This window comes from Xenopus laevis, chromosome 1L, assembly GCF_017654675.1.
Source record: "Xenopus laevis strain J_2021 chromosome 1L, Xenopus_laevis_v10.1, whole genome shotgun sequence".
In the NCBI taxonomy this organism is placed as follows: domain Eukaryota; kingdom Metazoa; phylum Chordata; class Amphibia; order Anura; family Pipidae; genus Xenopus; species Xenopus laevis.
The window spans coordinates 96,818,815-96,832,764 of record NC_054371.1 but is presented as its reverse complement, the minus strand read 5'-3'; the positions used below and the strand labels follow the sequence as shown (position 1 = coordinate 96,832,764).

At 41.5% G+C, this 13,950-nt stretch overlaps 1 protein-coding gene across 7 annotated transcripts in view; it reads left to right on the top strand.

The window, feature by feature from the left end:
- LOC108711800 (lysine-specific demethylase 4B) overlaps nt 1–13,950 on the top strand; it is a 451,885-nt gene that overhangs the window by 319,064 nt on the left and 118,871 nt on the right. For 6 of the 7 annotated variants that reach the window (XM_041591519.1, XM_041591528.1, XM_041591523.1 and 3 more), the window contains 3 exons: nt 5,382–5,496; nt 5,590–5,768; nt 5,878–6,070. In XM_041591519.1, coding sequence (XP_041447453.1) covers nt 5,382–5,496; nt 5,590–5,768; nt 5,878–6,070 — 487 coding nt within the window. The remainder of the gene's footprint in view (nt 1–5,381; nt 5,497–5,589; nt 5,769–5,877; nt 6,071–13,950) is intronic. The other variant, XM_041591530.1, reaches the window with a different exon arrangement.

Genomic DNA, 13,950 nt, shown 5'->3' with positions numbered 1-13,950 from the left:
ATTAGTTCTGGTTTAGGGTGCCAACCGTGACAGGTTGTCCTGGTGGGCCTCGAAACCCCCAGTCCAACACTGATGAACCTGTTAAGCAGAATGGGACATGGGGTTTTCTGGATAAGGGATCTTTCTGTAATTTGGATTTTTATAATTAGTAGCTAAAAAAATCATGTAAACATTAAATAAACCAAATAGGATTGTTATGCCTCCAACAAGGATTCATTATATCTTAGCTGGGGTCAAGTACATATTCTGAACAGCCTGGCCCACTGGCTGTAGAGGTCTTGTACCTTTCAACTAAGTTTTAGGCAGTTATTCCATACCTCTCAATTTAACACAGTAGCATTTTCCATTTAACACAGTAGCATTTTCCCTCTTTTCCTCAGCTCATACATTTCCTGGTTTCTTAGCAAAGAGCTCTCCTCCCCAAGGTGATTTGTGGAAAGGCCATCAAGGCCCGGGCCTAGGGTGGCAGAATTTTAAGGAGGCGGCATGAAGCCCAACCACACCAGCATTGGTTCGGAAGCTCTGGGGCTGATCACGAGAGATTTCGAGAGCACCGAACACCAGTGCTCCCAACCTGATGATGAAAATTTGTGCTTGTGCACAAGGGAAGGAGAGGGGGTAATGAACGGCAGCGGGCCTTGGGATAAATCTGGCCCTGCAGGTGATGATACCACTCCTCACACCTGCAGTTAATTAGCAATGCAAATTGTTCAAAGAGTCTTGCAGAGCATTCTGGAAGATGTGTACTTTCCCTCCAGAGTTCTCCCAGACACAGTACCACATGTCCACCAATCCCCCCCCCCTTCCAGCTTGCGGGTTTGATCACTTTTGCCATCAGAAGTAAACTCTAGAGAGAGCACTGGCATTCTGTTGTAAATTCCCTACCCAATGCATAGTGAAGCTGATGTTCTGTATAGAAAGTAACCTCTTTGTTACTCTTGCGTTCCTTTCTTTAGCTTGACTCATCCAAGTGAGTGGGGCATGGTATGTAATGAGCTTAAAGTGGCTCCCTAAAGGATAGTACTTTATAGAGATTTAAGGACCCACTTGATAGCCAGACACCCCCTTTCTACAATGCTGTAGTTTTTCTCAGATGGGTGGAGTTTCCTGCTCAAATACACTATTGGGTGTTTCTCATCATTAACAACCGGTGACAGGACAGCCTCTAACCACATATCTGAGGCATCTGTTTTTAATACAGATTCTCTCTTAAAATCAGGGGTAATCAAGACTGATTGTTTATACAGAGCTGAATTTAACACCTTAAAGTCATTGTCAGCATAGATTTGTTACCCTTTGTTAAGTTGGTCAATGGTGGCAACATTTGCAATCACCTTAGCCCACTGCTCTATCCGTAACCTTTCTCTCTCTGCAATGCAATCAAACAACTTTAACTATGACCAGTCCAGTATCACACTGTAGTTTTTTAGCCATGGCCTGAATTTCTTCCTGTGAATAACATATAATATTATGTTATTGTTCCAGAGCAAATTTACTAGCCTCTGTGCATTGATTTGAGCCATTCATCTATTGAATCTATTGATTCTTAGAGCCTCCTGCTACACAGAGCTTCCTGGTGACTGGTATTAGTATGCTGCTGAATAATATTACCCTGAACCAGCTGCTGCTTTATTAATTCATCCATAGCTGCTGTTATGCACAGGTACTGCTTATACCGGTGTCGTTTCCTTGTGAGGCAAATTTGGGCAACTTTGGAAACCGAATCGTTCTGAATCGTTTTTTTAATCACCGGTGGTACTGTAAGTTGAGTTTGCTTTTCTGCATTATCTTTTCCTTAATATGCAAGTTATGTAAGTTTCTAGACAGATTTTGTGGAAGTTATGCAATTTGGTTAACTTTCCCAACATAGCCCTGTCCCCATTTGAAAGAAGATTTCACCAGGCCTGGGACAACAGTCCCCATTTTCCCCCTGTAATTGCCAGGATGAGATCATAATCCTTTTTTAAACACTGCAATTACTAACCTTTAAGTAACCTATCTTGTGTCAACCACAGACCTGATTGTCCTGAGCCATCTGTGCTCTGGTATGTACAGCTCAGAAAGGAATCAACAGATTTGATTTTTTTGTATCCTTTTTAACCAAATTATGGTTTCTAAGACATAGTAATAATATAGTCATGTAGAAAAAAAAACCACATATCCCCTGGTCCTTTTCTAAACCATCACAATTCTGGTAAAATTAATCTTTGCAAGTATTCAACTAATTCACTAAATTCAACTATTCACTTTCCACCTAAAAGATTAGGGCAATGAAACACTTATTTTATCTGCTAGAGGGCAATAAAGGATATAAGTAGGTGACTATGGGCCCCTTCACTGATATTCATAGATGCATGTTTTAGCAATCTAAACGACACCACTTAAAGGCAAAGTCAAACCCAAAATAAAAATTTGCCTAATAAAATAAAACATAATTTGAAGCAACTTTCCAATATACGTTTATTAATTGTCAGTGCTTTTTTATGTGAAAAAATAATTGCTATTAAAAGCAGGATTTGCTTAAATGCTGGTTTTTACTTTTTAAACATTTTTGCAAAAGTCTTAGTGGGCCTTAGTATAAGTTTTGTAGTTTTGGAAAATATTTATCTTTTTCATTAAATAATTTCTACAAGCTACAGGGGTATTTTTCCAATCCATGAAACATTTGCTCTGTACAGGAATTGTGAGAGCTACACCAAATAAAACGTTCCCTGTATTTTGTTAAATATGAACTTTTGAATTTTTCCAGTTTTGGAAATATTTTTTGTCATCTACTACACTCTGCTCTTCTTGCCTTTGGCAGCCCTGAAAGATCCCCTTAAAATGAAGTATGACATTTTTGTATTGTATTGACTAAATTGGTTAACGCTGCAAATATATGTAAATATATATGTATATTTGGTTCAATAGAAGCGTTGGTGTAGAGGTGGGTAAGAAAAGACGTGCTTTTAAGGCTTTCAAGTTAGCTGGTACAGCCGAAACATTTATAAGGTACAAGGAGGCCAATAAATCATGCAAAGAAGCTATAAGGCAAGCTAAAATTGCTATAGAAAAGGATATTGCAGCAAGCAGTAAAAAAAATCCAAAATTATTTTTTAAATATGTCAATAGTAAAAAAATGAAGCAGGAAGGGGTGGGACCCTTACTATCAGAGGGGGGTCAGCTGGTTGATGAAAACAAAATAAAAGCGCAGATTCTGAACTCGTATTTTTCATCTGTCTACACAAATGAAGAACCAGTAAGTGAAGGTTTCCTTCTTAACACTCCCAATTCTAGTAATACAACTAATGATGCATGGTTCACACATGAAGAAATTCAAAAGAGACTTGAACATGTTAAGATTAACAAAGGTCCAGGGCCAGGTGGTATTCATCCCAGGGTAATTAGCGAGCTTAGCTCTGTGATTGCCAAACCTCTTTACTTAATTTTTCAGGATTCATTGAGATCTGGCATTGTGCCGAGAGACTGGCGAATTGCTAATGTGGTGCCTCTATTCAAAAAAGGATCCCGTTCTCAGCCTCAAAACTATAGGCCAGTTAGTCTGACGTCAGTATTAGGAAAGCTTTTCGAAGGGTTAATAAAGGATAAGATACTGGACTTCATAGCAAATCATAATACTATGAGTTTGTGCCAGCATGGTTTTATGCGTAATAGATCTTGCCAGACTAAAGCTGGCCATAGACGCAAAGATCCGATCGTACGAATCAACGTACGATCGGACTTTCCCATCTCCCGACCCTCCACTAACCATTCAGATCAAAGTCTTTACCATTCCGATCAAATAGAACAGATCACCCAATGTTCTGCCCCTGACGGCAATCGTACGATACTTATGTCTGACAACACTAGTGGCTACGATCGGCAATACACGCAGAGATATTATCGGCAGCCGACAGAAATTTTCTAACCTGTCTGATCGACCAAACGACCGATCTCCGACGGACGAAAAATGTCGGGACTCTCCACAGATGGTCCGAAAATCGTACGAATCCACGATTCGTACGATCGGATCTTTGCGTCTATGGCCAGCTTAACTTAATTTCTTTTTACGAGAATGTAAGTAGAGACCTAGATTCTGGGATGGCAGTGGATGTGATTTACTTAGACTTTGCTAAAGCATTTGATACAGTGCCACACAAAAGGTTACTGGTTAAATTAAGGAATGTTGGCCTGGAACATAGTATTTGTACCTGGATAGAGAACTGGCTAAAAGATAGACTACAAAGAGTGGTGGTAAATGGAACATTTTCTAATTGGACCAGTGTTGTTAGTGGAGTACCGCAGGGCTCTGTACTAGGTTCCTTGCTTTTCAACTTGTTTATTAATGACCTGGAGGTGGGCATTGAAAGTACTGTTTCTATTTTTGCAGATGATACTAAATTGTGCAGAACTATAGGTTCCATGCAGGATGCTGCCACTATGCAAAGTGATCTGTCTAAACTGGAAAACTGGGCAGCAAACTGGAAAATGAGGTTCAATGTTGATAAATGCAAGGTTATGCACTTTGGCAAAAATAATATAAATGCAAGTTATACACTAAATGGCAATGTGTTGGGAGTTTCCTTAAATGAAAAGGATCTAGGGGTCTTTGTAGATAACACGTTGTCTAATTCTGGGCAGTGTCATTCTGTGGCTACTAAAGCAAATAAAGTTCTGTCTTGCATAAAAAAGGGCATTAACTCAAGGGATGAAAACATAATTATGCCTCTTTATAGGTCCCTGGTAAGGCCTCATCTGGAGTATGCAGTTCAGTTTTGGACTCCAGTCCTTAAGAGGGATATAAATGAGCTGGAGAGAGTGCAGAGACGTGCAACTAAATTGGTTAGAGGGACGGAAGACTTAAATTATGAGGGTAGACTGTCAAGGTTGGGGTTGTTTTCTCTGGAAAAAAGGCGCTTGCGAGGGGACATGATTACACTTTACAAGTACATTAGAGGACATTATAGAGAAATGGCAGGGGACCTTTTTACCCATAAAGTGGATCACCGTACCAGAGGCCACCCCTTTAGACTAGAAGAAAAGAACTTTCATTTGAAGCAACGTAGAGGGTTCTTCACAGTCAGGACAGTGAGGTTGTGAAATGCACTGCCGGGTGATGTTGTGATGGCTGATTCAGTTAATGCCTTTAAGAATGGCTTGGATGATTTTTTGGACAGACATAATATTAAAGGCTATTGTGATACTAAACTCTATAGTTAATATAGGTATGGGTATATAGAATTTTAATCAAAAGTAGGGAGGGGTGTGTGTATGGATGCTGGGTTTTCATTTGGAGGGGTTGAACTTGATGGACTTTGTCTTTTTTCAACCCAATTTAACTATGTAACTATGTAACTATGTAACTATGTAACTATATTATTGATTTATTTTAACATTTCTAGGCTCCTGTCCTTTTTCCAAAGATGGAGATTAAGAAGAGCTGGCGTCATCCCCTGGGCAGACCTCCTGCTCGGTCACTCATGTCTATAGTGAAGCAGGAAATGTCAAGCGATGATGGTAAATATACATTTTTATATAATTATCCTAGACCATTTTTCCTATTTGTTATTATCACATTTGTTTTTGGCATTTTGATATTCTTGTAAATAGATTCAACTCCATTTTCTGGTGAGGAAGATGTTAGTGATCATGAAGCTCTTCGTACTCTTCTTTCACACTTGTGGAAAAACAAGCCTCACAATTTCTTGGCAGAAAGAAAATTCAATGCTGCAGCTGCTCTTATTGAGCCATATTGTGCTGTGTGCTCCATTTTTTTCCCATATCACAAGGTATGCTAATCTGCCTATTATCTGTTAATAAATCCGTACCAAGGCCCTGAATTCATAACCTGTGTCTAAAACCCTTTTTTGACTGATGACATTTACTGTTCAACAACAGGAGTCTGCTTGTCTGTCTCAATCTATTATCCCATCCTCAAAAAAAGGACAGAAAACAAAGGCACTTATTCCTGAAATGTGCTTCTCTGCCAGTGGTGGCAGTGGTGACCCTTTGCCAGTTAGCACATACAATGCAGAAGATGGAACAAGCATTCTGATCTCCTGTGCAAAGTGCTGCCTACAAGTTCATGCCAGTGAGTTTATAACTGTTAATACTGTTTCAATTAAAGGGTTGTTCACCCCTGTGAAGTATTAAACCTAACTTTTAGTATGTTATAGAATGGACTGTACTTATCAACATCATTAATTATTGGTCTTCATTGTTTATTTCTTATAGTTTTTAATTATTTTCCTTCTTTTTCTGACTCTTTACAGCTGTCAAATAGGGGTCACTGACCCAAGCTGCCAACTACAAAACTATTTCTTTGCAAGGGTGCTTGTTTTTCTATTCCACCCCTCTCCTATTCATATTCCAGTTTCTCAATCAAATCATTGCATGGTTGTTAGGGTCATTTGGATCCTAGCAACTAGATAACTGTTGCAATTCCAAACTGGAAAGGTGCTGAACAAAAAGCTAAATAATTAAAAAAACATTGAAAATAAAAAGTGAATACAAATTTCAAAGTGTCTCAGAATATCAATCTCTGCTTCATAATTAAAGTTAATTTGAAGGTCAACAACCCCATTAAGCTTTTTCTGTTACAGATAAGATAATTCATCTGGAAGATATACCTGCTTTTCCTTTAGGAATAAACACCTTTATGTAAAACAGTACACTTTAGGTCAACAGCACATGAAATATTTTGTTTCTCACGCTTAATCCCCAGCATGAATAACAAAACATCATAACATCAAAACATTTCCAGTGGTGTCAGTTTAATTTAGGGATGCACCGAATCCACTATTTTGGATTCGGCTTAACCCCCGAATCCTTCTTCAAAGATTCAGCCGAATACTGAACCAAATCCGAACCCTAATTTGCATATGCAAATTATGGGTGGAAAGGGGAAAACGTTTATACTTTCTTGTTTTGTTACAAAAAAACACACGATTTCCCTCCCTGCATATGCAAATTAGGGTTCGGATTCGGTTTGGCCTGGCAGAAGGATTCGGCCAAATCCGAATCCTGCTTAAAAAGGCTGAATCCCGAACCGAATCCTGGATTCGGTGCATCCCTAGTTTAATTACTGATGGTTAAACTTTTGAATCATGTTGCTGAAAAAAGGATAAGGCAATTTCTGGAAATTATGCTATTATGCACTTATGCTATTCAAATGTTTTACCACCAGTGATTCACACTGGCACCAGTACAAATGTATTTTATTAATTTTTGTACAGGAAACAAAACATACTGTGTGCTATTTCCCTAAAGGGACACTGCACTGGACATATACAATACAAAAATACAACTGAAAACCAATACCACTCAAAAGTGCTTACAAGATGCACAAAACCTTCTTATTCTAATTTTTCCCTCTTCACCCATATTCAGCATTCACCAATGGGTTAAGCTCCCTGCAGGACAGTGGACAGGACCTCCCACAAATAGGTTAAAAGTTCTGCTTACGCCCTTTTTTTTTGTCCTGTCTGGGCCAATGGTAGGAGCATAGGCTTGCAGTACAATTTTCTACCTCGATGTTTCGAATTTATACAATTACAGAATTACTACATCAAATATTGTAGTACTAGACATTAAGCCCGTTAAATTAACGGGCGCTAGAACATATCCGTGGGGCACATTCGCAGTAGGGCAATCCCACGGACACAGGGACTGGACGCAGAGACACTTCAACTTTATTATATAGGATACTACATTGAATAATGTAGACGCTCCCTGTATGGTGTCAGCAAAAGGAATTTTACCATACCTTTACCTGTGACCAAATCCATTGACTTCATGTTTGACATGCCTCCTGTTTGCATGTCAGCTTGGAGCACACTTTCTCCAGTACCTGGAAGTTCATCACGGTATCCATGAGAGGATGTGACATCATCAGATCTCAGGTGACGTGAGTGGGACCGGGAATATGCGGAAGTGGGAATATGATGTCTATGGGGGCTTTCTCTTGGCCATCAAGGTGATGGCGGACATCTTTTTTGGGGGCATTTAATGTGGCATTTATACCCGAAAGCATTATGGTTTATAAGAGATGGCTTATATGGCATATAGCCTGTGTATTTATGCTGATTCTGTCTGATGCTGTTTCTACTTTTTAAGTTTTTTGCCAGTATCGTTTGCCAAAATTGCATGGTTAAATGTTGCTGTGTGCAGGTTTACCTTGGAAATACATGGATTTGACAACCAACTTTCTTTCCACACAGTTAATGCCAGTGGAGTCTGGTATTATGGGCAAAGCTTTTAAACCCAAAGGGATGTTAACAAAGAGAGATTCTGAGGGGGTATTTGCCAGCTGATTCTGAGATTCGTTCTTTAGCATGCTCTGAGGAGGGGGAAATCAATTAGTATGAAGAACCTAATTTTTGACTTAGTCATTGAAACCCTTATTAAAGCAGTAAGGCAGACTTCAACTTTCCCTACAGAGGCTTCCAAAGTTTCATACGCAATTAAGCTCTTTCCTTCACTGAAGAGAAAAACTGTGGCAGTAGTAAGTGTTGAGGTTCCTGGCCAACTTAGACCTGCCACACCCATGGAGCACCCCATGTAGGATCCAGAGATCTCCGGGGAACAAGCACAAGAATACACACGAGACGTGATGCCAATACTTGTTTGCTTTATTGTACAGTGAAACAGGCTTATATACCTTAGCACGTCCTTGTACAAGAGTATGCAAGAGGATGCCAGACTTAGAGAAATAGCGCAAGTGTAAGATATGCGGTTTGACATGTGTCTGCTATAAGTAGAGACATATCATGTGCTACACGTAGCCATGAAGCCTGAAGTATTGTTTAATCTTGCTTTATGCGTTACAGGCAAATAACCTTGTCTAGTATTCTAAAAAGGGATATCAGAAAGGATTCTGAGAAAAGCTAAATCGAGAAGAAGGGGATTTTTGTAAGAATTAACTATGTACGGGAAAGATCATAGATTTAGACATATCCCTACAGTAAGGCTTGCTAAGAAGAATACTTTACCTGTCGGTGATGCTGCCATATTCAAGGAATCAGTGGAAAAGAATACGTATCTCAAAAAGTCATTAGGTGCAGCAGGGGTGTAAACCTGCAGGGCATTTAACCTCAGTCTCTAGAACTATTAGTGTGACTGTCTAAGCTGGGTGATGCAATTTTCTCTAATGTAAAGAGTCCTAATTCGGTCTGATTGCAAGATGGCAACTGAATCCATCTCTGAAACCTCATTTGATCTAGGTCACTTCTCAGTAAGATCAATGCCTTTGTTGGAAGCGCCAGGAGGGCTCTCTGGCTTAAGCCGTGGATTGCAGATTCAGGCTCCCAGGTGAATTTGTGTCAACTACTGTCTGAAAGTTGAAAAGCTAGATGCAATAATCAAAATATATATGATCTGCTATAAATAAAAGAAAAAGATATCCTTTACAACTTCAAGGCAGTATACACCGGGAAAGAATATTCTAGACACCCTTGTGATGGATATGTGAACACTACTAATAATTTGAACTCTTTCTAATCAAAAACTTGAGTTTCTATAAAGAAATGAGATTAAGTTCTGATAGCCTAGTGGCTCCAACATTTCTGTGCATACCACCAAAAGAACAATAGGCATACAAGGAGCCACCAGGAGAGACTTGAAAGACAGTATTTAGGGACAGAGGAAAGGACTCCTGCATGTTGGACCTACTGCTGTTCAGCCATTATTTACTTGCAGTCTTCTTGGGACTTTGAATGGGCTTGTGTGAGACTCCGAAACTGCATTAGTTGTTTTGTATAGGAGGATTTGTATCTGCTGTTTTGCCTTTGGTCCTTGCAAAATAAATTGGAAACTGCCACGTGCAGGGCCGGAACTAGGGGTAGGCAGAGTAGGCACGAGCCTAGGGCGCAAAAGCTAGGGAGGGGCCAGGCACGTACCCTCTCTGTCGCCTACCCCATGTCCGGTCACCTCTCTCTGACTGTCTATTCACTATGGCTGTGTATTTGTTCTTCTGCGCGCCGATTCGCGTATGCACGCAAGAACATCAATTTGCGCATGTGCGAGAGCGTTAGATCGCGCATGCCGGCGAGAGCATTAGTTTCCGCATGAACGCGATAGCATTAGTTTACGCATGTGCACCCGATCCGGCGCCGCAACAGGCCACGTTGCCTAGGGTGTCTGCCCGGGGTGGCATGGCTCTGGCCACGTGGTTACTCTCCTGTTTGTTCTACATGCTTTTGTTAATCATTTTCATGGCACCCCCTCATCATTCTAACAGGGGTGTCAAGGCCCAGACTATTTTAAAGGCAGGTTAGCCAAACTTGTCTATGTCAATTTAGATGTAGGTAAGGGTGGCCATACACTGAGAGATCCGCTCGTTTGGCGATGTCGCCAAACGAGCGGATCTCTCCCCGATATGCCCACCTTGAGGTGGGCAATATCGGGCTGATCCGATCGTGGGCCCTAGGGCCCAACGATCGGATCCTAACGCATGGGAAACGGGGGTCGGATCGCGGGACCGCATCAACGAATGACAGATGCGGCCGCGATCCAACGGGATTTTTCGTCCCATCCGATCGAGATCTGGCCGACTTTCGGCCAGATCTCGATCGGTGAAGCCCGTCGGGGGGCCCCATACACGGGCCAATAAGCTGCCGACACGGTCTGTCAGCAGCTTTTATCGGCCCGTGTATGGCCACCTTAAGAAACACAATGGAGAGAGGTTTCTTTCTGGAATTTCAGTCAATACCCAAAAAACATTTTTTTCATCAATTTTACTTTCAAGTATTCAGAATCAAACAGAAAAGTTGTCCAAGAATACACAGATCAATGTTTTGCAAAAAGGGCGATAGAGGCAGTTTCACTTCAGGAAAGATTTACCGGTTTCTACTCAAGGCTGTTTCTGATATAAAGGCACCAGGTTCCCTGAGACCAATTTTAGACATGGTTAAGCAAATTTTCTGGAATCACCTGGTATAACAGTCCTTGTTCCACACAGAATTTCCCCCAGTCACATTGGAAAAATTCATAGTCTCCTGGCAAACTCTTCTTGAGCAAATCAAGATTTCTGGTATTAACAGCTCTCCACAGGGGCCCTATAACAGGAACAGTTTTCTGGCTTTGAACCATGTCTTTATGACTGATGAACTTGGAGTCTCCACCCACTAGGGCAACTGGATAGCAGAACATAGGTGGTATAGACTCCAGCCCTCCACCAACAGAATCCACAACGCACAACTCAAAAAAAGCCACCTTGTCATTCACTACAGCAGTTGTAGCACAGTAGGCCTTCATGCCTGGACTGGTTAAATCCTCCCACTTCCGATAATCTTCCAGGGCAGGCCCGGTCGTCTCGAGTGCATCCGCTCCAGGAATATTCCTAGGCCCTGGTTTGTACTTGAGGGTGAAAAAGTAGTTTGCCAGTGCAGCTAACCACAACATTTATCGATTGACAGTTCAGTCCTTCTGCTATTAACCAGTCAACTATTAACCAGTCAATCACAAACATCAAACGCTGCTTGTATTCCTCTAGGGTAGTTCTAAACACAATTATATCATCCAGATACACCAGGCAGTCTCGGGGCGACACAGGTCCCCCAACACCTTCTCCGTAAGTCTCTGAAAGGTATCCGGGGCATCCTGGTGAACTGATAAAACCCCATGGGGCATACAAATGGAGTCTTGTCCTGATCCTTAAACAGAGCATAAGACCATTACAGTGAATCATTTGCTACCATTAAGGGCTTCCAGAGTCTCCTCAATTTGAGGTAGGGTATATTGGTCAGGTACAAAAGGGGGGTTGTGGGAGCACTCACATTGCTAAGTAGAAATATATATAAGTATAAGGGAAGTGCTACTGACATACCCAAATGGGTCAGTGCACATTCCCTGGGCCCCTGTCTAAGTAATTCAGTAGATATGCAAATGCATGTATTCACAAAGACAGGGGTTTTTAGTTACAAAGTTATGATCATAAAGTTGAAAAGCCACCATACCACGTCAAGGTAAACCCCATATGGCGGCCCCTAACTTGTTTACCTCCAGTCATAGTATTGGAATTGTGCCGCCCTAGGCCCGGGCCTTTGTGGTCTTGCCACAAACCTGGGCCTGGGCTTATATTGGGTGCCCATCTAACAGAATGTCCACCATGGACTTAGGGCCCACCATGCTTCTATGCCTTGTTGCAAAGTATTTTATAACCTGGTTGGGGCAGCTACTCGGCTACCCACATTGTCTGTACCACTTTGGGGAACACTTTCTCTGGACAGTATTTAACAAAATGCCCATCCTTACCACACCAGAAGCAACTTGTAGGTTTGGTGGCAGGTAGCCCCTTGTGCCACTCTGCTTTGGTACAGATGGGGTACCGGCAAAGTGTAGTGTTGCCTCCTCTTGCTTAATCACTTTTATCAAGTCAATAAAGCCTGTATCTGTTTTATCCCTCAGGAGTATTTGCAAAGTGGAATACATCAGGAAGAAGGGTGACATCCCCTTTAACAACTGTTTTAGGCGTAGTTTGTCTACTTTCTCTGCTGCAATTACTTTCTTAAAACAAGAGATGCCGCAGCATATTCTGTAGCCGGAGTGTGAATGCAGACACATCCTCTATATAGATTTCTGCTTCATCTGTTTAAAGTCAGCCAATAACTGGTCAGGGTCCTCATGCTTCCAATATGCAGAATTGAGGATATCAATTATGTCCATAGCAGTACTCTTTGTGACTTGCTTTAAAATTTAACACAATACTAGCTGCTGGTTGACATACATGCTTCATAATTAAACCAGGCAAGGGGGGGTGGGTGTGATAAAGAATTATGGGGAAGCTAGGGTAGACGGGGCAGTGGGGTTAGTAAGGGGTCATGGGGAGGAGTGAGGGGGGATGATTTTTTGGACAGACATAATATCAAAGGCTATTCTGATACTAAGCTCTATAGTTAGTATAGGTATGGGTATATAGAAATTAATTAAAAGTAGGGAGGGGTGTGTGTATGTCTGCTGGGTTTTCATTTGGAGGGGTTGAACTTGATGGACTTTGTCTTTTTTCAACCCAATTTAACTATGTAACTATGTAATAATTCACTTTCTCTTGGTTTGTTCTGAGCAAGCCCACACATCTAACACTTGTAGAGCAGATTCCTTCCAGGTTTCAAATCCCTCCTCACTGGTAGGGACAGGTTCTATGCCTGAAAAGGACAAACCATTCTGGATGATCTAGCAGCATCCCTTTCCTTAAATTTTCTTGAGCCCACTAGCCTCTTGCAGTATGATGATTTTACTCCGTAAGAAGTAAAAAACTGCAAAGGTCTTAGATTCCAACTTGCCCATGTAGGCGAGCTGTGTACACTTGTCTCTCTTCCTACTGTTTATCAAGATTTCTCTGACGTCTTCAGCAAAAGATCCGCTGAGACTCTTCCTCCTCACCTGCCATATGACTGCCCTGTTGAGCTCCTTCCTGGCTCATCGCCCCCCTCGGGGACATTTTTATCCACTCTCTCCTTCCGAAACAAAAGCTAAGAAGGAGTACATCCAGGAAAATTTCCAGAGAGGTTTCATCCATCCATCCCTCTTCATCACCTGCTGGAGTGGGGTTCTTCTTCGTCCAGAAGAAAGATGGCAGGTTATGACCCTGTATCGAGGCTTGAACAAAATAACTATGATTAAAAATCATTACCCTCTTCCTCTCATTTCAGAACTTTTTGATCAACTTAACGGAGCAAGTCTTTTCACAAAGTTTGATCTCCGGGGGGGATACAACTTGATTCGGATCCGAGAAGGCGACAAGTTGAAAACTGCTTTCAACACTCATGACGGGTACTACGAGAATCTCGTAATGCCTTTTGGGCTCTGCAATGCTCCCACAGTTTTCCAAGAGCACGTCAATGACATTTTTCAGGATCTGTTAGGTCATTGTGTTGTGGTTTACTTGGATGACATTCTAATCTTTTCCAAGACCTTAGAAGAACACCGGCTCCAAGTACGGGAAGTCCTCTCTCGGTTAAGAGGGAATGCCCT